Source organism: Grus americana, chromosome 10 (assembly GCF_028858705.1).
Source record: "Grus americana isolate bGruAme1 chromosome 10, bGruAme1.mat, whole genome shotgun sequence".
In the NCBI taxonomy this organism is placed as follows: domain Eukaryota; kingdom Metazoa; phylum Chordata; class Aves; order Gruiformes; family Gruidae; genus Grus; species Grus americana.
In genome coordinates, this window is record NC_072861.1 from 4,786,810 (window position 1) to 4,814,374 (window position 27,565).

The window sequence follows — 27,565 nt, forward strand, 5'->3', positions numbered from 1 at the left end:
TCATAGTATGAAACAGCAGCAGTGGTTTTGGTTTATTCATCTCATTTGAGGCTCAAGTACACAGGGCCTAAGAGAAAATAATAACCTTTTCTAGGGAAGGGTGAAATACAGAGCTCAAGCTCTATTTATTTGGAATTATTTGCCTGTATGTAAACTGCAGTGTACCTCGTACTTATCATATTAGAAGGATCCCTTATAACCCCAAGTTACACTTCTACAGAACAAAGCAGCTAAAGGAATGTTACTCAAATACAACGGACACAGGGAAGAGTGTTATTATGCACTGAGTGAGGTATACACAAAATGCTTTTGAAATACAGAATGAGACAGATACAACTGTTGCAGCTAACACAAAGTCAAACATGGAGAACAATCTAGAGTAGGAGATAGGAGTCTGAGCTAAGAGAAACTTACTTGAATTCAAGGGGTTCTGGAGAGGCTTAGAAAGTACAAGAGAAGCATAAAGTGTGAAGAGTTCTATTTATTAGAAGTTATTTCTGCTATGTTTTATTCTATGAAATTAATTTTCCAGTATGAAAGTATTTACATAAGACACTCCACTTAGCCTCTATCAATATTGCTAAAGTCTTATATAAATAGCATAGGTGAAATAAATTGAGAACCTTCACAGCAAAGGAAAATGTATACCAACTCAGTTGGTTCTCAGCTGTGTGACATTTGCTTTTATATATAAAGACTACAAGAACACAATATAAATTAGTTACAAAAAGGTGATACTGGCAGCGCAGCAACTCAATTTGCTGAACACAAAACCGACAAGCAGTGGCTATTACAGCCATGCAGTTTTCATTGTGAAAATTTACATTTTAGATGACATCCATTTCCACCTTGCTTTAAGATGTCTGACATTGTACTCCTGTTCTTGGACCCTCCTCATCTTCTTCATATGCTTCTCCCCCGCTGTTACGGTAGGTTTGCTCACTTGGATCAAAATCTTCAAGGTCTACCTGATCCATCTCATCTGTAATCATAACATCTTCTCGGGGAGGAAGCAGATCCTCCAGCAGACACAGTTTCTCCCTGGGGAGCCAGTAGTGCTCTGGGAACTGGACCTACAATTATTATATTTTTTTTAATGAATAGTTACTCCTGATGCCAACACAGGTTATTTTTGCTGTGGAAAAGCAAGCAGTCAACTTACCAAAAACTGGATAATTAAGCTGCCTTTGTCCATTGGAGATTTGTAGATAGGCATCCCTTCGTTGCAGATACACTTTAAGTCACCATGTTTTATCACTTCACCTACACAGAAGCAAGAGCTCTAAGTAAGCTTATGTCACAGACATTTCACAACAGTGAAAAGCAGGGCTATACACAAGCAGTGTTCCCACAGGACCTGACGGAGACTACTAAACAACTCACAGAAAAGCCCACAGACTGACAAGTACTAAACCCAAGCTATACAGAAGGCCATTTACTCTGAGAATCAGCTTCTCTTAGCACAGCCTGCAGGCTGAATTAACAGGTAATCTAGTAGCATTTAAGTTTTTGGTATCTTTTGAGTATTTTCCTGGCTATCCACCGAGGCTGAAGTTTATTAAGAAGCAGAATTACAGCTAAAGCTGTCAAATGCATGTAATATTTTAGAAGGAGTGACAAGAATGACAAAAACCCAACTAAATTAAATGACTGCAAGCGTAGTTCAAATCTGCTGCATCAACCGATTAAAAAAAACCAGAACTAAACTAAACTAAAACCAGTCCCAGCACAGTGAAACAGGCAAGCAGTTTATATAGCATCAGAACCTTTTAAAGACCCACCTGGCCTAGATGATATGACGAGAACTCTGTTATCCAGAGTTTCAATGGTCTTTCTGAAACCACATAAAGCCTCTGAGAGTTGAATTCTCATTTTTGTAATTAAGTCATGCCCTCGCCTCTGAAAGACACTGTGATCCTTTTGATCAAGCACAATTATAACATCGCCAGGCTCTAGATCAGGCTCCTGGTCACCTTCTCCATGAAATACTATCTTCTGGCCATCTTTCATACCTGGAGAAAAGAAACCCATTCATTCTCTGCAGAACTATAGACTATGATTAGGGACACAGAACAAATACACATTTCTTACCTTTATCAACATGAACTTCTATGATCTTTTTCTCTCTTACAACCTTACAGCCATTGCAGTTGTCACACCTGTCCTTTGGATTTATTCTTTCACCTTGGCCTTTGCATTCTGGACACACAGTTTGTATTTGTTGTACCATGCCAGGTCCAATCTGCTGAACTAGAACTTGCATTCCTCTTCCTTTACACACAGGGCACTTTTCTATTGCCCCTCTCTTCCCACCATAACCTTTGACAAAAAAAAGTTAAATCTGATCTCAGTCTCAAAAAAAAGTTATGCAATTATTCTACAGTAGTCAGGCTGGAACGTACTGACTTCAAGAGCACCTTTACAGCAACTTAGAGTAGTTCAGTAATATATTTCCAATGTAATTGGAATTTAGTTTCCATCACAAAACATGCCCTGCAAGTTAGAAGTTTCTACAAACAAAAGTAAGTCAAGTTTTCTATGCACAGCTTATTTCACTAGGCTCTGCCCCACCTCCCAATACCTCTTGGTTTTCAAGGAACTACCAGCATACCAACTTCAAGACCTAGACATTCCATTAATACTTTGGAAAGAATCTGCTTGCTAAATATTTAATAGAGAACTAAGATACAAGACCTCATTAAGATTTACCTCAAAGACAACCAGTCATTATGGATACTTAATAGCTGTAAAATGGAGCTGTGTAATACAAGCTAGACTTCTACTCACAGCAATTAAAAAAAGTTTAACTAAACAGCCATTTATTAAAGTTCCAGATTAAGATACTGTTAATTTAGGTGCCTGTGAATTTAAGTCTGCCATTAGAACAATAACTCTGTTCCACTGTGTTTAGGGGAGCCTTACTCATGCATAAGCATTAATAAGCCCAAATGAGATGCCCCCTGAAGGTCTGCCAGGGTAAAAAAAGGAGAGAAAAAACACCCCAAATGACCCCACACTTTATGCCCAGCCCCTCCATGTTCTTTAAAAAAAGCAAAACCCCACACAAAAAACTTGGATAACAGGGGTCCAAAACCACTACTTGGTTTTTTACCTTCACACTTTCCACAAATAACATTCTTTTGCAGTGCCAGTTTCCGTGTAATACCATTATATAAGTCTTCAAGAGATACACCTAACTGGTGGACAACATTTTTGCCTTAAAAAAAAAAAGCAACATTAATTTTGGTTCAGCTGTAAGGACAAATGTTTATTTAAAGGCTTCTACACTTGTTCATACATGCACAGTCTCACTGAAGAAATGCAAAGTTAATTCCAAACTTTGAACACAGCTCAGCCCCCTTAAAAGCATGTGCAGTTCCATCAGCTTCCACTGAGCTGCACTCACTTATGTCAGAACATAAACTTTAGCTATAATTAAGCAAAGCATCATTAAAGCCACCCTATCCCTGCTCCTACCACTAATTTTATAAGCTTGTAACTGAAACAGCAAAATGCAAGGACACTACCAGCTTCAGATCTAGTCAATTTAGAAATTGCTATTATGCCTACCTATAAATTTCCATGCCACTTCATAGCATAATTTCAAAGATTTTACAGCAAGTTTCTACTTGCTCCTTTAACAGACGTTGGGTGTGGAAAAAAACCAAAACCAAAATCATACAGTGCTTTTGGCAGCACTCTGTACTCTGTTTCACGTAATTTCTCCCAAATATTTTCATGAGATTTAGCATTACTGAAGTTTAAGTTGATGGTGTCCTTTGAAGCAAGTTGCCTAAAGCATATGAGGAAGTGAGGCACAGATCTGGGAAAATGGTAACTTAAGAGGTCTAATTCAGCTGTTCTAACCTACCAATGTTTCCCCCTCCCCTACAGGTTACCCACACCCACTTTAACAAAAAATAAACACAACTCATCAGAAAGGTGGCTATGGCTACATCATGTTATCTACTTTATTAGAATCTTAATACTAGACAAACTAAAAAAAAAGTATAGTATACTTATCTATTGTTGCAACAAGTAATATCCACACTACGTGCACTTAGCAGAACAGCAGTACCATAGCACAGGTGTTTTATGCTTAAGTGCATGGTTAGAGTTTCTATAACTTGTTTAGAACTGTGTACCTCTTCTCTCTCTATTCATTCGGCCTCCACCACCAAAGAACATGTCAAAGATGTCCATGGGTGAAGAGAAGCTGCCGCCACTCAGGCCTCCTTCTTTAATAGCCTGCTCCCCACCCTGGTCATAGAGGTCCCTTTTCTTTGGGTCCGACAGAACTTCATATGCCTGGGATATGAGTTTAAACTAAAAAGAAAAAAGAAGCTCTGAACAACTATGACCAAGAGGAAAAGTAACCCTCTCATATGCAACTCCATCTTCAGATTGAGCCACTATAGTGCTCTCTTGTAGCATTTTTCTTTTTTCAAAAGGAAACTCCCTCAACAAGTATGTAATGGATTATAATAATGCATTTTTGTCCAGGAAAACCACCCCTTTTCTCCTCTCTCCTCTCCCCCCTCCTCCCATGTTACAAGCAGGCTTAATTCAGAGTCACATCCAACTGTGACAAGTATGTGCAAACTCCACTTTGATGATTATGTTAGTTGCAACCATTATACACCTCTACCAAATCCATTTAGAAAGGGATATGCTATTATCCCCAAAGTCTCTGAGGTCCCCAGATGCTTAAAGGCCACAGCAGTGCTAGTCATTCCAGAGCTACAGAGGGATCCTTCATGGCTGCTAGGCTGCTACATCCAGCTAGAACTAAACAGAGATTTCAGTGACCAGACACTGGTGTTGCTTACTCATCACAAATAGAATGACTTAAATACAAATCAAACATCCACTTAAGGAATATTTTTAAAATAGCTATCAAGAATTTCCTATTACTAAGATGACTAAGTCAATTTTTAAACACAATTTGCTATTGCTGAAATGACTACTTCCATTTTAAACATGATTTAGTCATGACCAGGTAAAATAGTGTAAGTAAAAATACAGGCCAAAAATAAAAGCAGAAAAAGCTACCTTTGACAATGTTACTATTTAACTAGCTTGAGTTTTGTAATAAATTGGCATACCAGATACACAAATATGGAGCTTCTATTCTTACTGTTAAGGTATTATGAGACCAGCTTTCAGATAAATAATCCTATCATTCAAGTTTTCCATAGCTCTCCAATTGCAGTGCTCATTTATCCTCTGAGGCATTATGTGGAGCTGAGCCGGTCTCTGCCAATAACACGTAAAATGGTTTTGTTGTAAACAGTCCACCCACGCGCAGCGCAGTGATTTCCTCTGGATAGTTACCTTGTACATCTGCTTTAGTAATTTCTCTGAAGAAAACTCATCCTGCTCAGGAGCACACATCCCCCCAGTGCAACCCCAGCACGCACAGTAGTGCTGGCAGCTGGATCCACCACTGGCCTTTGCAACATCTGACACAGCACGATGGCCATTAGGACGCTAGAAATCCTTTCAGCTGTGCCTGTATAAACCTGCATCTTTACTAAGAACGCGCTCCCATTGGCAACAATGGGGAGCCCGGTAGGAGCCGCGTACAAAAGGAGGAACCAAGGCAGCCCTCCCGCCACAGCTGGGCCATCAGGCCTGCTGCCACCTTCACGTGGCTTGTACAGACTGTGAACAACGGGAGCCTTCATTTAACCGCACTGTGCCGCGGGAAGGGCATTATATCCGTCCTTGAAGCAAAGCAGAATTTAAAAACAAAAGGACGCCCTTTCCACCGTTGTACGTTAACAACGGCCGGTACGCGTTAGACCCGCGGTGCCCCACGCAGGCGGCTCTGCGCCAGCTCTCGGCGGAGTCGCCCATCTTGAGGCCCAGCGGCGCCTGTGGTAAGCCCGGCTGGCACAGAGAGGGCCCGGGCCCGCCACCACCCCGCCAGAGGGGCATTCCCAGCACAGAGAGGCGCCGCAAGTGCCGCCAGGAGCGCTGCCACCTCAGCGCGGGCAACCCCCCGGCCCGAGCCCGGCCCCCGCGTACCCGCTCGCCCTCGCTAGGGTTCTTGTCGGGGTGGTACTTCAGCGCCAGCTTGCGGTAGGCACGCTTGATCTCCTCAGAAGAAGCACTGGGCTTCACCTGCAAGATGTCGTAGTACTCCGTTTCCTTCACCATGGTGCCCTGTGGGAGAACTCGCCACGTTACCGCCAATTACACCGCCGCCCGGTACGCACCCCCCACAGCAGACGCCCCACAGCAGACACCCCGCAACCCAGCATCCCGCAGAGGCCCACTGAGCCGTGCTTACCGCCGCAGCCACCCCGCTCCTGCCGTTCGCCGATCACCGTTGCCCCGCCTCTTCCGCGGGTTTTATATGGGCACCGGCCGAATCTTCTGGAATGACGCCGCCCTACGTCACGGCCCTGGAACGGTCTAGAATTCGCGCGCGTGACGTCACCGCCGGTACGTGCAGGGGGAGGAGCCTTTTTCCGCCCGCCAGTGCCCGGTGCCTCAGGAGTTTGTGGGTGTTGGTGCCGTGCCGTGGTGGGTGCGGCCTGGTGAAGGCTGAGGCGAGCTGGGGCGGTTGTTCTTTGCCTCCCCGTGAAGGAAGAGGCTCCTCCCCGAGGGGCGGTTTTTTCCGTCAGGTATCTCGGATTTTGGTCACTGAAGTAGAGTTTTGTGGCAGCCTTCTCAATTGGGGGCAGTTTCACCTTTCTCTGCTGTAAAATTCATTAATTCATATCTGGTCTTTGGAGAGTCTGATGAACATCCTCGTATGAACTTTGCCACTCCTGGGAAGTGAATGCTGCCTGCACATTAGAAATTGCTCTCATTAGTTAATAGATTGGTTTTCTAATGCCTTGGGTTTTTTTGGGGGGGTGTTTTAAAATTAATTGAGCTAGCAGTGCGCCCCTGCTCTGTATTTGTTATTTGCGCTTTCTTCAAGCCAGCCTGTCGAGAGTGAAAAGAAAGCTGGGTTAGTTTTCATCTTTCTCTAGGTAACTGAAGGTCTCCAATTAATTATTTACTGCTCAGGTGAAAGGAGAGAACTGATACTGCTATGGGAGCTGGGTAAAAGCGTATTTTTGTAGAAAAAAACAAATTAATGCTGAAAATGGCAAGTGAATAATACAGAAAAGCTGTGTGAACTAAGAACAGATTTTGTTCAAACTCAAGATGAGTAAAAATGCTTATGAGCTGTTTTTTATTCCAGGAAACAGTTCTTTGTTCCTGGAAACAGTTTTATAAAACAAGAGCATCTCCTGTGGTTATGATAACCCAAAGGCTGCAGCTCTCTGTCAACCACAGTACAGGTAAAAAGTTAAGATGACCATGAAGAAAAGAAGCCTGTTGCATTGTCTAGCAGTGGGAAATGGAGAAAAAGAGAAGCGGGGGCGGGGGGGAAGGCAATATGGGTTTTGAATGAAAAATAATTATGGTTTAAAGCTCTAGTGCCATTATAATGAACTCTTTACTGTATTTAAGGTAAATGCTATTACAAGATTGAATTAGTTCAATCTGTTCTTTGTGTACTCCTGCTTATATTAACCATGTAGACTTAGTAAAGGAGGGGGAGCTAATCTACAGGAAAAATAACCCAAAATAGTGATGAAAAGAGCAGTTGAAAACCATGAGAAAAAAGTTAGTGTTGATAACCACTGTTTTCTCTAAGTATAATTATCACCAGCTGAACATGTAAATCTGTGTTTTGCAATTGTGAAATTATATTGACAAGTAAATACCAATATTTATGTTTTTAAAATAAGCGTAGTAAGTTACTCTGTAAACTTGTAGGCTGAGAACTATGTATCCCTTTTTTTTAAGGGAAAAAACCAGTTTATTCTAGTAATGGTCTTTACCTTAAAGATAAATTAGCTATAATCCTCTAGTCCTGAAGATAATATTCCTGTTTAAGAAGAAATTATAAACCTGTTAATAACTGTGTAGTAACTGAATGCTTTAGCAGATGTGAGGCGTTCAAAGCACGTAATGAATTTTACTGAGAATTGAATTTCAAACATCAATTTATAGTATGTTGTAAAGAGTTTGTAACTTCTGTGAGTAGAAACCCTCATGTAGGTATATGTAGATATTGGTAAATATAATATGAACTCAGACTTGTGGGTGGTTTCTTATTAGTAACAGTTGTTACTAGTAGTAACAGCCAAAAACTTGGCTGGTATGGATCTTTGCTTAAGATGATTGAGCCTTCTACTTTGTTTACCTTCCTTTTATTTTTTAGAGGAACTATTAGATTATATTTACTTTAAAATTCAGTACTTGTTTTCTCCATCTTTGGTTCCAGTTGGTACAACCGAACTCCTTATTCAAAGAATTAGTGGGAAAAGTAGTAAGGGCTGGTGTTCTGGATTAAAAAAATAGGAGAGAGATCAGTCCATCAGTATTCTTTGCATCATCATCTGCATCTCCTGCACCGCTCTAGTCTGAGAACTGCAGATACCTGAGGAGAATATGGTACTTCTCTAGCTGTCTGAAGCAAAACATTTCCTGTTTACCAATACTGTATTTATGGAACAGAGTTGAAATACTCAGCAGCTGATTTTGCTAATCTAATTTGTCATAATTAGTAATAAATGTAATACAGCCTTTAGACACCCAGACACATTTCTCAGCAATTACAGTTATAGTTCCTTTACTCAACCAATCTGGTGATCAAGTGTGTATATAGTCAATTCTATTTCTTTTGCCTCCTTAAGTCTGTGGTTGCTCCTAACCGGCAGTTGTTTACCCATTTCTCAGATGAATAGCTGATCTCTTTCACTATGCTTTCCCTCCTGCTGCATGTAATACTATGAATCACCTTGTCACTTTTTACTTGCACAGTATCAAATTTGCATGTAGGTGTAAACAGGAAAACAAGCAGAGAATTTCTGTTCTCTGCAAGTAGGCAGGACTGGACTGGGAGTGGGGAATAATTAGATCCTACTGCCTGTTTCATTTAACCACCTGAGGATTCTGCCTTTGGTTCTGAAATAGGTATTCCCACTGTTAGTGCAAAACAAGTCAAAAACAATGCCTCCCACCTGGTCTTGGGAGCATACAGCTACTTTATATGCTACAAGAGTTGTGCATTTATCTTTTAATCTTTGCTATATGAAATACTCATAGAATCTCCTTGTTTGTGTTTCCTTCCTACATCTGGCCATGTTACCATCTCCCCTTAATCATGCCTTCTAAACTGGGAAGCTGTTGTTAGAAGCAGCATCCTGGAGACACAGCTAAGAGTACAATCTGCTGAGTTGCAGCTGCAGTTTCTTGTAGCACCCTTGATTTTTGTAAAGAACTTCCAAGAATAACTTCCATTACAAACACCTGGAAAAAAAAATCAGGAATCTGAGGGCTTGAAACTTCTGTCTGTTTTCAGTCACACTAAATTTGCATAAAGAGCTTCAGTCGTCCCTCTGGAAGTCAGAATCACAACAGACTTTCCTTGGTGTTGAGCTGGATTCTTTAAGCATCAAAACCTGAACAGGTTTCATGATTTCTACAAAACCGTTAGGCAAACACCCTTTAAATAATACTTTTAATCTTTAAAAAGGCTATTTAATAATAGTTTCATGTAATGGACCTTTAATGGTACTGGAACTTTTCTCCGTAATTAATATCTGAAAAGGATGTTTTGTACAGAAACAAGCTCTTAAGAAAATCTTTTTGTCTGTGATGGAAAGCAAAAGATCTGTATCTGCAAGAAAATTTAAATGGTGGCATTTGTTTTGAGGTATTTCAGGGCAGTGTGTAGTGAGTGACTAGCATCTTTAGAAGGTTTTTTCTGAGGCAAGTTTTAATTAAAATGTGCAACAATCTGTAGTAATTAATTTTAAGTTATAGTAGTACAGAAGGAGTAAGAAAGACCTGTTTTTATAGTAGAGTCTTGATTGGTTAAAGGCTGGGCATCTCTAAGTGGCTTGGGCCTGTGGAAAATTTGACTGTATATACAACCGGATAAATGAAAACCTATAGGTAAAACTGAAAATACAAGTTACTTGGAGTCTAAAACAATCTTTTCCTCAGAAAAGAAGCAGGGAAATTGTTTCTAGACATGCCTGTCCTCAGACCAGCTGTTGTGATCTGACAGGATGTTCTGCCTATCCAGTTGCTCAGAAATAGCTGCCTCTTTCTCCAAATGTGTAGTCACAGCTACCTTCCCCCCCCCCCCCCCCCTTATGATTCTTGTCGTTAATTAGTACAAACTGGTAGTTACAGGCAAATCTAAGATGCTTTTGTTATTGGCACTCGGACTGAAGCTTTGCACAAACTAAAATCTGTGGTTTTCTGTATATTGTTGTGGAACAATTCCCTAGAAAGCAGAATGCATTGTTTAGAAAAGGAAATTTAAATTCCTGTTATTGTGGCATGGTCAATGAAAGAAGTCATTTTTACAGAAAGGTTACTACTGGCAATTTTGTGAAATACTAATATATGCAGCTGGTTATGCTTGTGGATAGCAAAGTGTTTCACAGGATAAACTGTGCTTCACCTGACAAATGTACGCGAGGTAGTCTTGTTGGTTTTGCCTAGAAATGCTGATTTGAGTATGGACAAACTCTCTTCAGTTCTGCAGTTATGGGGAGACATGGCTGGGGGTGAAAGTTGTCTTTTTTCTAATCTGAACTCCTTCATTAGAAATGAATTAATATAAAAAGTGTATGTGAGAGTTTAAAAAGATGTTGCTTGCCTGGGGCTTTTCGTTATGGAATCTGCCCTCAGCATCTTATCCTTGGCCCAAGCTAGCATAAATTTATTGATCTTTAAGGTATACTTTGAGACTCATTTGTTTACTAAGACTTAATGGAGGCATAGCCACAGTAATATTTGAAGACATGCTTGGATTTAGAATTTTGCTTAAACCCTGAAGCCTACTCTTGTTTAAGAGAAACTGTGGAGTTAATTATGTTTTTATTACAGCTAAAACATTTTAGAGGCCCAAATTCAATCATTTATTCTATGAGAAACTGGGGAAAAAAAATATGCATGAATGTGTTTTGTGTGGAAGCTGTATGTAATCACAGTAAATGCAGTTAACAACCATTCAGGAACATAGCAGATAGAGGGCTACAAATAGTAGCAAGCTGAAAAACTGCCAGGCTTTAAGAGGACTGATTTGAAATAACAAAAAAAGAGCCGAAGTAGTGCCATTTGTGTAAATAAATGTAACAAAGCCTTTGAAATAGAAACTGCAAAGATACTAGATATTTTGCTGGTTGTTGTTGTGTGGTGGGTTTTTATAGGTTTTAGACTCAGTGCTAGGAATCCTGAATAACAATAGAAGTATCAGTTTAACATCATGCTTGTACCAAAAAGCATTGCTTTACACTAAGATGTTTGTTACCATTTACATGATTTTTTTTTTTTTAAAAAAGTGCAATCACACAGAGTTGTTTTGTTATATGAATCAGCAACCTGCTTTAACTGGGACGAACAGCAAGGAGCATCCAGAATTAGCGTACTCCTTCATTCATTTTAAATAAATACAAGTTTCATGGCGAAACAAATGCTCTTGCCTTACAGTAAAGAAGGGAGGGAGTACACAGCTATGGGCAGTTTCATGTTGCCATAGTGGCATTGTGAATTGAACCTGAAACATCCTGTCCCAATCATGAAGGGGTGCCATGTACTCCACCCACGCTGAGGCTGATCTGCGCTTTGCGGTTCTCTTGGTTACTGACCTTAGTAACAACATCGCTTTGTTTTGGCCTCTGTAATACTTTTGTTTGGGATCTTGTGACATTGCAAGCTTGTAGTGACAGTGTCTTCAAGTCTAAGTATCAGTTGCTAATTCCTGAAAGATGGCTATCATAATTGTAGAGCAAAGGACATGAACAGTACGTGAGCTTTATTTGCCTCTTAATTTCCTTCATAGCTTTGTGAGCCTGTCAATGCCCAGAAATCTTAACTTGTAGCTGGAAAAAGCAGCCCATCCCACTGCAAGAATTCAGTGCAAGTCTTGTGCAAGTTGCATGCAGGTCGCTATAGGTGTAGAAGAAAAGGACCATACTAATAGCATCATGTAAACTACAGCGTGTAAAAATCATTTGAAGGTGAAGATCATTTCTTACTGAACTCTACATAAGTTGTTAGCCTCATTTGTTAGGGTTGATTACTTGGAAATGTTGTACCAGAACTACAAAGGCAAATTCTGTGTAGAACTATTTCTTAGAGCATGATGTTCATAAGTCTAGTGTTAAAATGACAGGACTGTTTGTAGCTGACAATTTCAGGAAACTTACAGTTTAGCACAATCATGTCAGTTTTTTATTACAGTCCAAGAATACACAGTCCAAAAGCAACTCTTCTCCACCAGTCCCCCCAGTAAATTCCCCTTGCTTCACAGCCTGGCTGTCCTGCAGTCACTTTTGTTACTGGGGGAGGGATTTAGCATTGGAGAATTCTTGACTGCGTCAAAAGAATTTTCTACCCATCAGTTAGTTTAAGGAAGATTATATGAAAAAAATAATCCTTTCTAAACACAGTATGTATAGAAGAGGTGTGTATTTGAGGTTTTCTGCTTATTTGCTGAAAGTACAAGTTTTAGAGAATTAACAGCCATTTTCCTTCCATGAGACCAGCCTGCTACCAAGATGCAACACAAGCAAGGTAATTTGTGGTTGTCTGATTTGATTCCTTCATGTAACATAGCATGTTTTAGATGACCAGAAGAAGAAACAAACAGTGAGATTTCTTGCAACAGAGTTTAATCCTGTTTTCTTGATGATATTTCTGGAAAACTAGTTGTAAACCCATGGAAGATACCTAGCATCTTTCTGAAAAGAATCTTCAAAACAAAGGGGGAATTTGTAGAATTATCCCACAATAAAGGAACTAAATCAATCCTGACAAAAAATGAATTTTAGCTGCATAAGATGACACATTTCTACCATTGAAATATCCCCTGTTCTGTGTTCAGGTATTTTCAAAGCAAGTTTTTGGTGTGAGAATAGACCTCTTAGAATCCCACTGCGAAGTTTGCTTTATTTTCCTTTCATTTCAAGTTGCATTATTACATTTAGGCATTTGGATATGGTGCAAGCTACTTTGGAATAAAATTCACATCTTTCTAGAAAGTCAAATGTTTGCTAGTCTTACATTTTCCTAATCACCATGGGCTGTCTTTGTACCACTACATAAAACATTCTAGATCGTGTTCTCTGGCTCTGAAGGCAAATGGCATGGCACAGCTTGCATCCCTCTCTTCCTCCTCCATAATGACGATGTCATTAGCATCGTCTCCCAGTAACAGCGCCTGGCCTGGGTTATCCCCTGGTGTAGGGAAATGCCAGTTTGCACAGACCAAAACTGTCCCAGGGAAGGTGCTCACAGTGGGTGGCTTGAGCTGTTCCCTGGATCTTTTTTGTTTAGTTGTATAGAAGTAGCCTAAGTAGCTAAACTAGACTTTGTTACATCCTGGGAAATAATTTGTTTAGTCACGTGTAGAAACTTCTACAGTGTATGATAGGCCTGGTTTGGTGAAGTTGATGAAGTGCTGGTGTAGTTGTGATGCTGGAGGAGGTGCTTGGCTGTTGCAGTACTGGGTTTCATAGGTATAATTGACTTGAAGGCATTTCCTAATGCAATTAATCTGCATTTTTTTTTAAGAAAATAACTTCATTGAGTGTTCTTTTTTGAAACTAGAGTTAATAAAATTACAATTGCTTCAACTTCTGTGAACAAATTTGTTGGAAATCTTGGCAAAAGAAAAGATTTGCATCTTAAAGCATTGTAGACTCATTAAAATTCTTCTCATGGATAATTAAAGAAAACTGAATTAAAAGAAAGTTTAACAGTAAGCAGCTCACAGGCACTGCGACATTTCAAGCATGTTAAAATCAGAAAGAAATAGCTTTTGTAGCTGTAGTCTCCTCCTCTTGTATTACGTGTTGGTTTTTTTAACAAATAACCAGTTACTGTTGGCTTCTTCAGTTGTCCAAGTAGCTTATTTATGCCTGACCCGCACAGTTCTTCAGCATATTTGTGACCAGCTGTAGAGGGTTTGTCAGCATGTCTAACAGTGGAGAGACTCTTACGAAAAAATTACAAGATGAAAATGCAATGAATATTTCAGAAAGCTATGAAAATGGGTAAAGTAGCTTGAGCATTTATGTTAACAAACTGATTTACCAATTCTTTACAACTTAAACTTGTCTTCTACTACTGCGCAGATCCACAAGAACCTTTTCTGCGTAATGGTGTCTCTGCTATCTAATGCAGAATAAGGTGTATGTTTTGAGGCTAGCATGAGAGAAAATTGTAATGATTCTAAATGGATTTATTCTCCTGTGCTAACTTCTAGTTTGGCATTAAACCTAATGGCATCATTTGGTATGGACTATGTTGCTTGTATCTTGTTTGCATATATCTTAGTTGTATAGCGTTCATTTTATAGCACAGAGGCTCTTAGCCCCAGAAGTGGGCTCAGTAGAGGTTGGTGTATGACTGTTCTGACAAGAGGTATGTTTAGCCTTCTGTGGCTCAGCTGCTCACAGCTTAGCAAAAATATGGAATGCTAGCTGAAAATACTGGTAAGCTCTTATGCTTTGGTATATTAAATGATTAATGGCTTTTCAACCATGTGGTGAGATTACAGACATTCTCCAATACCTGAAAATAGAAAATTTCAGACAGACAAGAAAAAACACAGCCGATGCTTCTGTTCATCTCCCTTCATGTGTCTTATGGTAAGAGCGGCACTGAAGACTCCAGAAGTTCAGTACCAGTTGCTCTGCACTTATTACAATGCATGTAATGTACTTTGAATGGACTTTCAAAAATACGCTAGCTGCAGCCATGGAAGTAGATGTCTCTTCCTTCCTGAATTTGAGGGAATAATCCTTAGATGGTAATTGGCCTTTGTGGTTGAGCATCTTTCCATCAAAGGCAACAGAACTTAACCAGGTAACCCATGTCTTAGAGCACGGACTGGGGAACTTCTTTTTTAGAAGAGGGTTTACATTATCTTTTTTTCATGTAAGATAACCCTACTGGTTGCAGTCGTCTTTCTGTCCTAGGCAGCACAAAATAGAAAAAATACTTTCTTTTTCCCGTTACCCCTTCATGGGAATGGTTAGAGAAAGCTCCGCATCTCTAGAATTTTTGGAAATATCTATTTTAAGAATAAACATCACATCTCATAGGAATTATTTTAACTTCTGATTATAATATCAAGTTTGTCAATATTGCTGAGTACTAATTATCCACTCCCAGAGACTGAACTATTGTATAAGGTAAATAATTACTTTTCTGTTAAGTTAAATCTAACTGCACCTTTGTTTAGGTAACAACTTGTATGTTTTATCACTTGGAAGATTTGCTTGACCCTTTCAGGTAAACAGTTTGTTAGGATCGCTTTTATCATAATAGTTTCTTTTGTTCTGGGCTTTGTAATCCTGGATAAGCATCATTAGGAGCAAACTGTAGACTTAACATTTTTGGAAAAGAAAAATGTTTAAGAAATCTTTGAAAGCTTTTGAATGTTTTGTTCTTCTTGTTGCTTCTGGAGTCCTAATGCAGTTAATACTAGAATTTTCTTTTTTTTTAAGCTGTCCGAAGATCATAAAACAGTATTTGACTTGTGATTGCTATGGGTATATGTACACACTGACTCATGAAAGTTAGGATTTTGCTAAATTAGTAATAATACCTCTATTTTGGTTCATGCATGCTGCTATTTGTGGCATGCATAAACAAAAAAAGAAGTTTCCATGTTTTGTTTATTAAAAAAAAGCTCAAAGAGAATTTTTATATATATATAGTGGTTTGCATCTACTGCAAACAGGAAATTTAAGCTTCCTGCATTAGAAAGATGTTTAGCATTGGCTTTGTTTCTGAATTTCTAGTGAAAGAATATGACAGAGACTAGAACTCCAAAATACTTTTGATGCATTCAAAGTCCTTGGCATAATTACTTCTTTGTTAGTTTTTTGAAGAAGTCAGTGCATGTTGTCCTGTTAAATAGTTGTTTACCTGGTGTGGTTTGAAGTTAGGTAGCAAACTTTATATACCTTTTTTGGTATGCTGGAAGTAGGATTCCAGATAGGAAGAACGAGACAAAGAAAATTCTAGCAAAATGGAAAGAGGGAAAGAAGATATTTTATAAGGCTGAAATTGAATCTGTGTGACCTAAAAAAATGAGGAAGAGATGAAATAATGAGTTCTGTGTGACCTAACTTTGCTGCACTCTGTGCAAATAGCCCTGCAGAGGCAGCTACTGGAAGATTTCAGTTTCAGGACTGGGGTTTTGCTGTGTGGGAGAGAACAGAGCCAGAAAATCTGTACCAAGGTCAGTGAAGGGTTGTAGTACACTGTAACTGCTGAATAGAGCCTTTTTGGGGGGGAATAAAAAAAGGCTGAATACATTGTTCATTCCTTCCCATTCACCCACATAGTTCTCAGCTATCTGTAAAACTGGTCTGCTCACCAAAATAAATGGCCTGATTTTTGAGGATACTTAGTCATAACAAAAGAAAAAAAATACTGTGGGGTTTTTTTTAAATAAAGAAATAGGCTTTACTAGAAGATGTGTGCCAACTGTGTTATGGTAAAATAGGTCTCAGCTGTTACCTTCAGAATTTTGTTCTTTATTAAGCATTTATGTTGCTTTTAAAGGTACCTTTGTGTGGGAAGAAGTTAGATGAATAATTTGAGAAAGACTGGTTTCTTGTGCACTGTGAAAAGCAAACTGATGGTCTAATCAGCTGACCCTTTTTGCAAGAGTAGGAACACATCTGGGCTGATTTGTGGCCCCCTAAAAGTTTCATAAGAGTATGAAAACTAATTAAAACCTAAATCTAACCTGTTCTTTGAGGACAGAGGTAAATTTTAAATGGAACAAGGAATGAATATATTACAATGCCCTAATTTAAATAGAGGAGTAATTAGTAAATAAGATGACCAGTCATAATAGGCAGCAATGTCCCTGTAAAGGACCACGAGGACCTCTTGTGACTCTTCACTGTGCTCCTTAACGTAGGAAGAATCATACATGTAATACAAAATTAGAGTTTAAAGAACTAATGTTTTGTGTCATTATTGTGGATTTTTTTCTTGATGCCGTAGAAAACGAGACAACATCTTTAAAATGTCTTGGGTAACAATTCATAGCTCCTTAGAGTCTGGAGATGTAGTATTTCCTACTTGGCTGTTTGTGTGCTGGCCACAGATTTCTGTTCAGCTGCTGAGCTGTCAAAGCCAAATGGTACTATGTTGCTACATTGATTTAAGTCAGAGTGACTTTATTGTCTTCGTGTAGAACGCTAGCACAGGCTCATGATTCTAAATTTATTGTCTTGCGCTCCCTCCTACAGCCTTTACCCAGAGCTCTGTTTTAAAATACTGGATTCAGCACTTGCAAGATAGGTGGGGAATTGGGAAAGGATTACTAATGAATGGGATCCAGATGAAGATATTTAGTTTACGAAGTTTCTAGGCGGACTGCCAGGATCGTTAAAGTTTTCACAGGTACCCGTAGGTAATTTAAGCCATTGCGTTTTGATGCCAAAAGAATTGTCAGATGATTACTTAAAGATTCCATCTTGAATTCAAATACCCCAGTGAGCTGTTGAAAATGCCTAACACCCAATTAAAAGTATTTTGGAATGTGCAGATGTAGACCCAAGACATACTAACAAAAGCAGCTCTAATGTAGATTAAGGCTGATGGAATGTATATATCTGGATTGTCCTGGAGAACATGTAGAAAAGCTTAGGGGAAAAAAATATTTCCTATTGTTAGAACAGAGAGATTTAGGACATTTGTCACAAAGAATGAAGCAGCAGAAGATGCACGCTGATTGGAAGAAGCATTTTTTTCATCTACTGTATTATGGATTGCTTAAATAATCAAACAACCAAGCTATAGGAGTTTAGAGATTAAATTCACCATGTCATCCTCAGGAGAAGCAAGCAGGGAAAGATGAAAACAATTCATGAAGAAGTTCTGCCTTGGGTAAAAATGCATGTTTTCCTGTTCAGGCTATTTTTTTGTATTAAATAAGATTTGTGTTTAATGGTTAGGAAAGTCAATTCAACAAAAGCGTATGAGAAAAAAGTACTTGTGTGAATGGGGATTTGCGCACCTTGCTCTCCAAGATAAACACCTGCATATTATAAAATATTTCTTTGGGCAAGGCAAGCAGAGAAAGGAGTTTAATTGTAAGGCGGAGACTGTGTTCTAAGAAATATGTAGTAATATGCTTATTGTCACTTGAAAGTAGCCTGGTGGGTGAGCTTGTAAAAGATATGCTCAGAGGAACAGTGAAGCAGATGAAGGAGCTGCACTGCTTTGGATCATCACAGTGTGGGCAAAACACAAGTGGGCCTTCCTGAAAGCCACTGAGTCTGGAAGCAATATTCCCAGGAGAAGCTAAACAGATTGCTTTTTGGAAAAGCACGTAAGTGACAGAAATTGCATGCATTCAGCAGACACTGTAACTGAGCATTCCCTCTTTATTGGCTGTGTTCTTTGTTATAGACAATCTGCAGGATAATTTATTTTGAAGGGAAGAAAGAACGCAAGTCCTACAATAGCTTATAATAAAGCCTTGGAAGTTAAGCAGGCACAAACTGCACTAACGTGGTTGACCATAGCCTTAGCTTTGCACCTTGAACATATAGCTTATTCTTCTAAAATTAGGCATCGCATTAATCTCAACTTCTCTGATGATATATGAATGTGGTATCTTCAACAGTTAATGTTTCCCGTACGTTAAACCAGAAGAAAATTCATTAATAAAAATATTTTCATTATATAATGAGTTGATGCATGTGGTACAACATTATCCAGGAACAAGGTGAGACTCGAGAAACTATGTAATGGGAGAAGCCTCTGCGTTAGAAATACCAGGAAAGGGAGGAGGAGATGGTAGCTTTGTCTTGAATCCAGGCAGCTTAAGTCTGGAAGCTAAGGTAGGATACTCTGGCTGAATACATAGACTGAACTATTGACTGTTACAATTGCACCCAAAAAATCCAAAACACAACACACCCCACCACCCCCCAAAACCCCCCAAAATTTGTTTAAACCTTTGTTGTGAATGCGATTTCCAGACTTAAGGTACTTTTACTTGATACAGGTATTTAAAGGGTTGTGACTAGATACCCTGAAATCTAAAGAAATACCTTGTGCTGAATAATATATTTACAATATACATATGTAGTTATCATTTGATAAACTGTTTATTTTTGCAAGTTTATACAAAGATGTTTGGGGTTTTTTTAAATTCTAATAACTCCTGTAGAGGGCCAACTGATAAAAATTTAACATTTACAAAGCTACAGGAGTTGAACGATAGTGATAAAGAATAGGAATACAAAAAAGTGTCTGTTCATTTGCCACTATATATATGACAAGTTTAACAAATAACTTCCCCCTTAAATCTCATGATAATATAACTGTTGCATAACAGTGTTTGTATTCTGTTGGTGCAGTTTGTGATCTTAGAAATCGCTCTGCAGAATTAAGGCCAAAATATATTCAACCCAACAACATAAAGTTCATAGTTTTTAAATTTCAGAGGAAAGATTCTAACCTAACTGTACAGGACAATCACTGTACTCTGTGAGGCTTATTAAAGTGAGAATTTCTGTAAAACATTTTGGATCTCCATAGAAATCATCAGTTCATTATCATATTAAATACTGACTGTATAGATTCTTTTCAGTTTAATTCTTAGTATTTTGACAAGATTTTACTCTAAGGAGAGAATTCAGAAGATGGCAAATATCTGACCATATTTGACCTAGAATATGAGATATAAGCAGAAATTCCAATTACTGGAGAAGGAAATGTAGAGCTCGTGGAAGGAAAAGGCCAATTCCAAAGTCCTTTGAAACTAAAAAATTATGGAAATTAGTATCACAGCAAGTAGTGCTGTTAATCAGAAACTCAGTATCATTATGGTAACAGAAAAAACCAGGTTTTCTAATGTGTAACTTCAGGAAAAGAGCACTGACATTTCATAATGAAAAAAGTAGAGAGATTTAGCTGTTACATGTAGTTTCTGTAGTTATGATGAGAAATGGTACTGTATTTATTGGTTTTCATCAAATACACTTAGTTATAGAAAAGTAATTGCTATGCCAGCAAATTCAGATTGGATGCTTTGCTTCTGGTGAAGCATCACCAGGACTGTCAGTTACATCAGTCATTATTTTACCATTGTGATATCAGTCGCGCATGCATTACTTCCACTGGTTTGCAAAGATAAAACTCACTAGAGCTTTCCGAGAGTTACAGTCTTGGAAACAAAGAAGGAAAGGAGGCTTTCCCTTTGTTAATTCAATACAGAGTATGTTCAAATTCTTGCTTTTTAGGTTGGCCTGATGTGTGAGAACAGCTTCAGTACGATACAGTGTCCAACTGGTGCGAAGTAGCGGTGACAGCTGCCAGTGAGTTGTGCTAAGTTAGGATTTGCCCCAAAGCTCTGGATAAGCCAGTCAATCTGAGCATGCTGTGCCTCTGTCTCGGGTGAAGGATGGGTGTGCAGCAGGTGAGGTTGTGTTTGATAGAATGGTACCTTAAAATTCAATCCGAAATCACATCAGGAAATATTGTCATTCAAAAACCACTCCTGCTAATGGAGTTATACAGAAGTATGCTTTGTTTAGTTCTAATGGGTAATGTGACTGCAATTTGTTCTAATTGGCTTGCTAAAGTGACCTCTACTGTTAAATTCTCTGTGCGTGCTTTGTAGAGGTTTTTACGTATTACCTTTGGAATCATAAACTTTTTTAAAGCGAAAATCGGATGTAGAAAATCTCCTTTTAAGCTGGTAGTTGGATTTTGGAACGTGCTGTCCCTGCACTAATAACATTAATAATTTATGCAAAACTTCAGCCTTAGTAACAAATTCAGCAGCCAAAGTCCAAATCTCCAAAGCATTTTGGTTTTGCTGGGGCATCTCACCGCCAAACCATAATTCTGCAATGCATTTTCTCCTTGCTGCAGTATGCTCATTAAGCTCTTGATCAAGCAGTCCCACAGAATTCTGCTCGATTCAGTCTTACTTGAAAAATTCCAGGTAACATAACCATTTTTGGCTCTTTACTTAGCTTTTGTTAGGAGTTATAACTTTAAAAATTTAAAGTAACAGCATTAAAAACATATTCTTTCACTCAGCAAGAACGGTTCGGAATAGACACAAGAAATTGTTGATGGAAGAGAAAATTTCTTAGTTGTACTTTTAAGTGCAAAACCCCCTCCAACTCTCAAATTGCTTAGTCCATAGATGCAGGTAACAGCTACTTTGCATGCAGCATTACTAACTGTAACGCTCCTGAAGATGTTAGATGCATAGAGCTCCTCATACAACCCTTGCGTGTTGAAGCATTACCAGAGTAAGTCCAGAAGTTCAGACTTGTTGGTTGAATATTTTTCTATTAAGGAAACATAATATAAACTGAACACAGTATCCAATAACAGTTGGATGAGAATAAAGCTAAAGAGATTTTTATCTGGGAAAAGTCACTAATGATGATTATTAAAAGTTTTAAGTAGCCTCAAAGGAGGCTCTTTTGATATGTTACTAATCAGATCTGTTCTCTTCTGAGAGCTTTTTTGCTATTCATTTTTGGCAAGAGTAACCTTCAGTTACCTTTTGACTAAGGCTTTATTTTTTTGGCAAAAAAAATAAAAATTTAAAAAGCTTTAGTATTCAAAAGATATTTAAAGGGAAAGATTGCACTAGATTTCTAAAGATCAAATGTAGTTTGATCTTTTAACAGGAAAAATTTCAAGACCTATTAAGTGTTTTGCAATGGCAGACAAACATGGTTTTAAATTATTTCAGATGTTTTGTTTTTATTTCAAAATATGTCTTCCTGGTCTATCATTCTGTCCTTGCAATCCCACTTCATTAAGTCACCATTTTCCCATATATTAAACACAGACTTACCTTTCAAAATGCAGCGTAATCCCCCCCACCATGTTTAAATTACTCAGTTTCTCATCAACATCTGCCTTCACTAAGCCAGTGACTATTTTCAGAGCCTAACTCTCTGCTTATCAGACAAGCCTTTTCATGTTTTGTCCCATTATGCCATTAACAAGAGAGGAAATATCCTCACAGGCAAGATTAATGATGACTTCTCATTTTTCTTCAGCTGTGCCTCTGCTTTGTGACAGAGATCTGCAGCGTCGTAGTAGCAAGGGAGGAAATGAACTGCGATTGTCACTGCTGATGAGTGAAGAATTACAGACTCTGCTAAATTCTTGTAAAAGGGATCCAGCTTGGTTAAGGCTTTCTTAAAGTATAATTTCATTATTAACAACAATAATAAATTCTAGGAGCGTCCTACATATAGTTATTCTACAAAATGTAGTTGTTAATAGGAAATAAGAAATAATGTCTGACGTAGTGTTTGGTCCTACTGTTTGCTACCTGACACTGCTGTGTAAAAAAAAAAAACCTGCTTTTGAAGCTGTTATTATTTGAAAGCTGGGAAGGGCATTGTTTGGACTTTCTTTTCCTATGTTTTGAGTTAATTTGTTACCATGTGGAGGGAGGGACTTCCTGAGCTTCATTCAAGACTCTTCTGTTGTACCTGTTGAGAGGGAATGAAGGTAATCCAAACTTGTTCTTGGCCTCTGAAGGCTGCTGATTCCTACCCCTTGTTCTATTAAATGAAGTCAGCTAAATTAAAATATCTGCATGCTGCTATTCATGAATAATCTGCAGTGCATTGCTTTATGCAGTCATTAATTTCTAAATTCTTAATTGTTGTTTAGATATTTTGCTCATATAATCCTTTGCAGTCTGTTACCTTACAGACTTTCTGATTTTGAGTTTATATTATCTGTGCTTTAAACTTTGTCTGGTTAATGTAAGCCAAGAAAGGTTAATTTCATCCATGTGATAATGATAATTTGTTGCTTTGGTGAAGTTTTTGATAAACTTTATTATTGGCATTAGGAACTAGATCTTTTCCTAGCCACAAACAACAGCAAAAAACCCCCTAACCTTAGAGCTTCAACAGGTGTCAACAGTGACAATTCACAAGGTACCGTGATGTTAGTACAGTGGCAGTATGGTCAAGGTTGAGATTGCTAATTCATTCTTTATACTTGCATGGTTCATGGCCTCTCTGTCAAGATTCAAAATTAGTGTCTCCATCTGGTTTAGTGAATGATGTTGAAACCAAAAGTCCACTGTATGAAATAAGAATTCCATATCCGTGGAGTGAAGGCATTTCCCTGTTTAACCTGATTGTAGTGGAGTTTGCAACAAAGAGGCAAAATGTTCTTTGTTCCTCGGAGCTTTCAATTTTCTCCTGTTTGTATTTCTAAGTGCTTGCAAGCTGTGTTTTTTATCTTCCCTTGGATATATTGTGTGTTGATTGTAGTGGATCCTACTAGCACTCCTGGATAACTTTTTAATAGGTATATTTTCTTCTAGAACCTGTACAGATGCACAGACTGTCTGCAGAGATTTGCTGCTTCATTTGGAGGAGACCCAAGGTGAAGGCATAGAGCCAACAGGTAGGCATGTGAAAGATGATCCCTGGAAATTTGAGCTCTTTTTAGAATTTTTTTAATGTAATTTTTGTGTCTGTTCTAGCAAGTTATGGCTGACAATTTTTCAGGGCTGGGATAAGGAGAGGCAGCCAAAAATAAAATTTAACTGAAGTGTATCAGGGCAACTGAAAAATTTTCAGGAGTGTTCTGTAAACTTGCAGGAATTCAGTAGTTTCTCCCATTTTTTTTTTTTTTTCTGTATTTTAGATGATTACTAGATACAAGTGAAAAATAGCCTGATCCCATGGAAAATCGTACCAATTCTTGTGCTACCTTTGGCATCACAGCCTACCTACCAGCTGTCAACGACTGAGGATTTGGCATACTGTGTAATAGCTGGAGGCTGTAAAAGAATATCTATACTTTGATCAGTTCAGTGTTGCATTGTAGCATATGCATACTACTGTAATTTTAAACCAATTGCAGTGGTAAATTAACCTAGCTGTGCTATCATGTGGCTTAAAGGAGTTTACTAGCAGAACTTTCCAAGGGTCTTTGGAGGGCTTGCAGCCCTGAGGGAGCTCCCTGTTGCCTTGGTGAGGCTGCTGCTGCTCTCTAAATTTGCTCGTTTAAACAGGGAATATTTGTTCTGTGAGACAATTGGAGCAATGACTGGAAGTGGAGACTGAAGAAATAACAGATCTATATAGGACTCTCATGTGCAAACTTTATACATATGTATACATACATATATATTTATTTTAAAAAAGGTAATTCGGGATACACAATAGGTTTCTTCCAAGAAATGAACTGCTAGCAATTTGCTTTTTGTTTTTTAGTAAGCAGGAAATAAATTTGGGTGGATAAAGGTGATAACTACCTTCTGTTTTCAAATTTTCAGGGTATTTTATTGAACTGGTTGGGACACACATTGTGTATGTAGATTATTACTGAGGCTGCGATTCTGCAGAATACTTGTTTGTGTGCTTGTGAAGGCTCTGACCTATTTTTCTAAGAATTTATCTGGGACACTGGTTATTGCTGTCAGCTATCTTCCCTGCTTTTCTCCCAGAGGTTGCTGTTGGATGCAGTTTAGAGTAATGTGCTGGGGTGTAAACCACAGTGCTCCAGAAGGAATGCACATGCCATTCAGCCACTCCTGCAGAGGTGACCACAGCCTCTGGAAGAAAGGTGAGGTGAACAAGTGAGGGTAAAAGCTGTTCCAGCTGTTCCATCATAACTTTCCTGCAAACACAAGTCACACCCCAGCCATTTTAATTAAGCAGTCCCTTTATTTGTGTTTAGATATGTTTCTAAGTTGATGAATCAGGAGCTTATGATTTAAGTTACCCTTCGTCTTTTATTTGACTTTGGGAATCTGTGGCACTACTTGTTATCCATTTAAATGAGAAGCAGCGTTTGACTTGGAAACATCACACACCTATGCAGGTGCTGAGTGGTAAAGTGAGGACTGAATGTCAAAGACTTCTCCCAAAAAAATCTTTGGGGAGAAGGAAGCTCAGTGTCTAGTTGCAGTGGGTCTGCTTTGTGTATCAAGAGAAAAGGAGGAGATTCTGATGTTTTCTAGTTGTGCAGAACTGTCTCATTTTATAATTGATGTCTTCTGCAACCTCAGGAGTAATTTGTCTAATAAGTATGGCAGATTATTCTAGAAATTTTTCCCCATTTTTTTTTTTCCCACCAATGTATAGAAGCTTATTCCTGTGGAACCAGGCCAGATTTTGGTTTTCCTAATGCATATGTAAATCCAGAGTAACCTTACTGTTGGCAGCAAGCGTTATATTGGCTTAAAACCAGTGTAAAGTTAAAAGAGATCTCATTCGTGCTGGTTTTATACCAATGGAATCGCAAAATAATTTACATTTGGAAAAGACCACTGGAGGGCAACTAGTCCAGCTTTCTGCTTATAGGAGGGCTCCTGGCTTTGTTCAGCTGAATTTTGAAAACCTCCAAGGACAGAGATTCCACAGCCTCTCAGTCCCTCTTCTTAGGCTGAGTCATCTGCATTGTGAAATTATTTTTCTTTGTCTAGCAAGAATTTTCCTTGCTGCAGCTCATTTCCATTGCCTCTTGTTCTTCTGCTGTGTGCCTCTGAGAAGAATCTGTTGTCTTTGCAGCACCCCTTTCAGTCTGTGGCAGACTGCAGTTAGATTCATTCTTTATCTTCTCTTCTTCAGATTGAAGAAACCAGTCTCCTCTAGGGGCTTCTCATACATGGTATGCTCCAGGCCCCTGACCATCTGGGAGGCCCTCTTCTTCTGGCCTTGCTGCAATTTGTCAGGATCTCTCTCTTGTACTAGGGCTTCCGAGGTTGCACATTGCTTCAGGTGCAACCTCATGAGTACTGAGTAGGGGGAAATAATCACTTTCTTTGCTAGCCATAATCTTGCTAATGCAGCCTAGGATGTAGTTAGCCTTTATCTCCACTGGAATGTTCGACTGACTCGCGTTCAACTTGTCCACGAGGAACCACAGAGGTTTTTTTGATGAGCTAGCTGGCATCCAGTCTGTGCTGTTTCATGGGGTTATCCTACCCTAAGTGCAAGACTTACGTTCACCCTTGTTGAGCTTTGAAGTTTGTCAGCCCGTTTTGCCGAGGTCCATCTGAATGACAGCCCTACCTTTTGGCATGTTGGCCAATTCCCCAAGTTTGCTGTCATCTTTGAAGCTGGTGAGGTTGCATTCTATTGTCCAAGACAATAATGCAGTCGTAAATAGTATCGTTCTCAGGACTAACCCCTGAAGAATGTTACTTGTAATTGACTGCTAGCTAGACTTAGAAATGTTGACCACTGTTCTCGACGACTAATTATCCTGCCAATTTTTTATCCATCTGTTACTCCAACTCCATCCGGTCCAAACCTTCCAAGGATGCTGGGGGAGACCTTGTTGTAAGTAAACAACATAGCACTGCTCTTCCATCTCAGAGCCAGCCATCTCGTCGTGGAAGGCAGTTGAGTTGGATTTACCAAGGCCAAATCAAGTCTGTCCATTCTGGCTGGTCTCAGTCACCATTTTGTGGCTCAAAACAATCTCTAGGAGAGTTTGTTCTATAGCCTTCCCATGGACTGAGGTGAGTCTGATTGGCCTTTAGTTATTTGAATCCTCTTTCTTTCCCTTTTTGAAGACAGGTGTGACATTTGCCTTTTTCCTGTCATGCTTTTTCAAAGATGATGGAGAGCAGCCTTGTGATGACTTTGGCCTGGTCTCTCAGTGTACGCTCTTTGTACGTGTCCCACTTGTGTAAGTGGTCTCTACTTTGATCTTCCTCTGTTGTTGCAGGTAAAATTTTCACCTGCCACTAGGCGCAGAAGCCTGTTCTTGCCAGTGAAGACCAAGGTTAAGGTGGCACAGAGTACATCAGCCCTTTTCATGTCCTCTGTAAGTTGCCCAGGATATCCTTGGTTCTCCCTTTTGGCTGTCAGTGTACCTGTAGAAGCCCTTCTTGCAGCTCTTTGCGTCACTCACCAATTTCAATTCCAACTGAGTTTTGACTTTCCCTTCCTGCATGCCCAGGCAATGTTTCTGTAGTGACGTTACCTCCTGATTACACCCTGCATATGCTTCCATTTTGGTGCGTCGTAATCAGTTTTAGAAGCGTCAGTATTGTTATGAAGCTTATTTTGTACTCATCCTGATGCACCACTCCCTCCACATCAGTTTGTAGAGCCATTCTTTGGAGGATATATTATTTCTCTGATCCACATTGGTGGTAGCTTACTGATGTGAAGAGCAGTATATTTTATTGCGATTCATAAATGTCCCCTTTTCCTCCAATGGAAAAAGTGCACACTTCCATGAACTCAAATATTTGTGTGTGTTTTGGCGAATTTAAAAACATTTCAGCTATTTATTCAGTCTTTTCTGTTTGAGAGCTTAAAGTTACATGCTTATTTTGGAAAATTGATAATGTAGCAGAAAACCCTCCTCCTCCCCCAACTGTGGCAAGGCAAGCAACAGGAAGCTGGTTTCTGTATTTTTTTAAAAAGAATCGCTGTGTATGTATTCTGTCTGATACATTCAGATTCACCTGAAATACAGAAGTTCTGTACATCTGTTTAATCTGTTCATTGGCACAAGGGGAAGTTTGACA

At 39.0% G+C, this 27,565-nt stretch overlaps 2 protein-coding genes across 16 annotated transcripts in view; one reads left to right on the top strand and one right to left on the bottom strand.

The window, feature by feature from the left end:
• Nucleotides 1-463: 463 nt before the first annotated feature.
• DNAJA4 (DnaJ heat shock protein family (Hsp40) member A4) lies at nt 464-6,433 on the bottom strand. 8 transcript variants are annotated; one of them, XM_054836231.1, is made up of 9 exons: nt 6,296-6,314; nt 6,031-6,126; nt 5,335-5,462; nt 4,146-4,326; nt 3,113-3,217; nt 2,092-2,319; nt 1,782-2,012; nt 1,163-1,263; nt 464-1,073 (listed from the first exon to the last, which is right to left on the bottom strand). In XM_054836231.1, exons 3-9 carry the CDS (start codon nt 5,392-5,394, stop codon nt 855-857), a joined length of 1,125 nt encoding a protein of 374 aa, XP_054692206.1. In that variant the 5' UTR covers nt 5,395-5,462; nt 6,031-6,126; nt 6,296-6,314; the 3' UTR covers nt 464-854. The 8 variants fall into 8 exon arrangements, with proteins under 8 accessions (XP_054692206.1, XP_054692204.1, XP_054692211.1 ...); XM_054836229.1 differs by lacking the exon at nt 5,335-5,462 and having other exon boundaries at nt 6,031-6,168; nt 6,296-6,433; XM_054836236.1 differs by lacking the exon at nt 5,335-5,462 and having other exon boundaries at nt 6,296-6,327.
• Nucleotides 6,352-27,565, top strand: part of ACSBG1 (acyl-CoA synthetase bubblegum family member 1) — a 47,085-nt gene continuing 25,871 nt past the window's right edge. For 2 of the 8 annotated variants that reach the window (XM_054836219.1, XM_054836226.1), the window contains exons 1-2: nt 13,954-14,084; nt 23,393-23,475. In XM_054836219.1, coding sequence (XP_054692194.1) covers nt 14,005-14,084; nt 23,393-23,475 — 163 coding nt within the window. In that variant the 5' untranslated portion in view covers nt 13,954-14,004. Of the gene's footprint in view, nt 6,451-6,536; nt 6,633-7,201; nt 7,302-13,953; nt 14,085-14,590; nt 14,682-18,250; nt 18,392-20,172; nt 20,489-23,392; nt 23,476-27,565 lie in introns of those variants that run through there. The other 6 variants (XM_054836224.1, XM_054836220.1, XM_054836223.1 and 3 more) reach the window with 6 other exon arrangements.

Coding starts and splice junctions, on each gene's coding strand:
- DNAJA4 (XM_054836229.1), bottom strand. CDS start 6,162: ATGGTGAAGGAAACGGAGTACTACGACATCTTGCAGGTGAAGCCCAGT. Junction 1,264..1,781: donor CGTCATATCATCTAGGCCAG/GTGGGTCTTTAA, acceptor GCTTCTGTGTAG/GTGAAGTGATAAAACATGGT. Junction 1,074..1,162: donor GCTTAATTATCCAGTTTTTG/GTAAGTTGACTG, acceptor TAATAATTGTAG/GTCCAGTTCCCAGAGCACTA.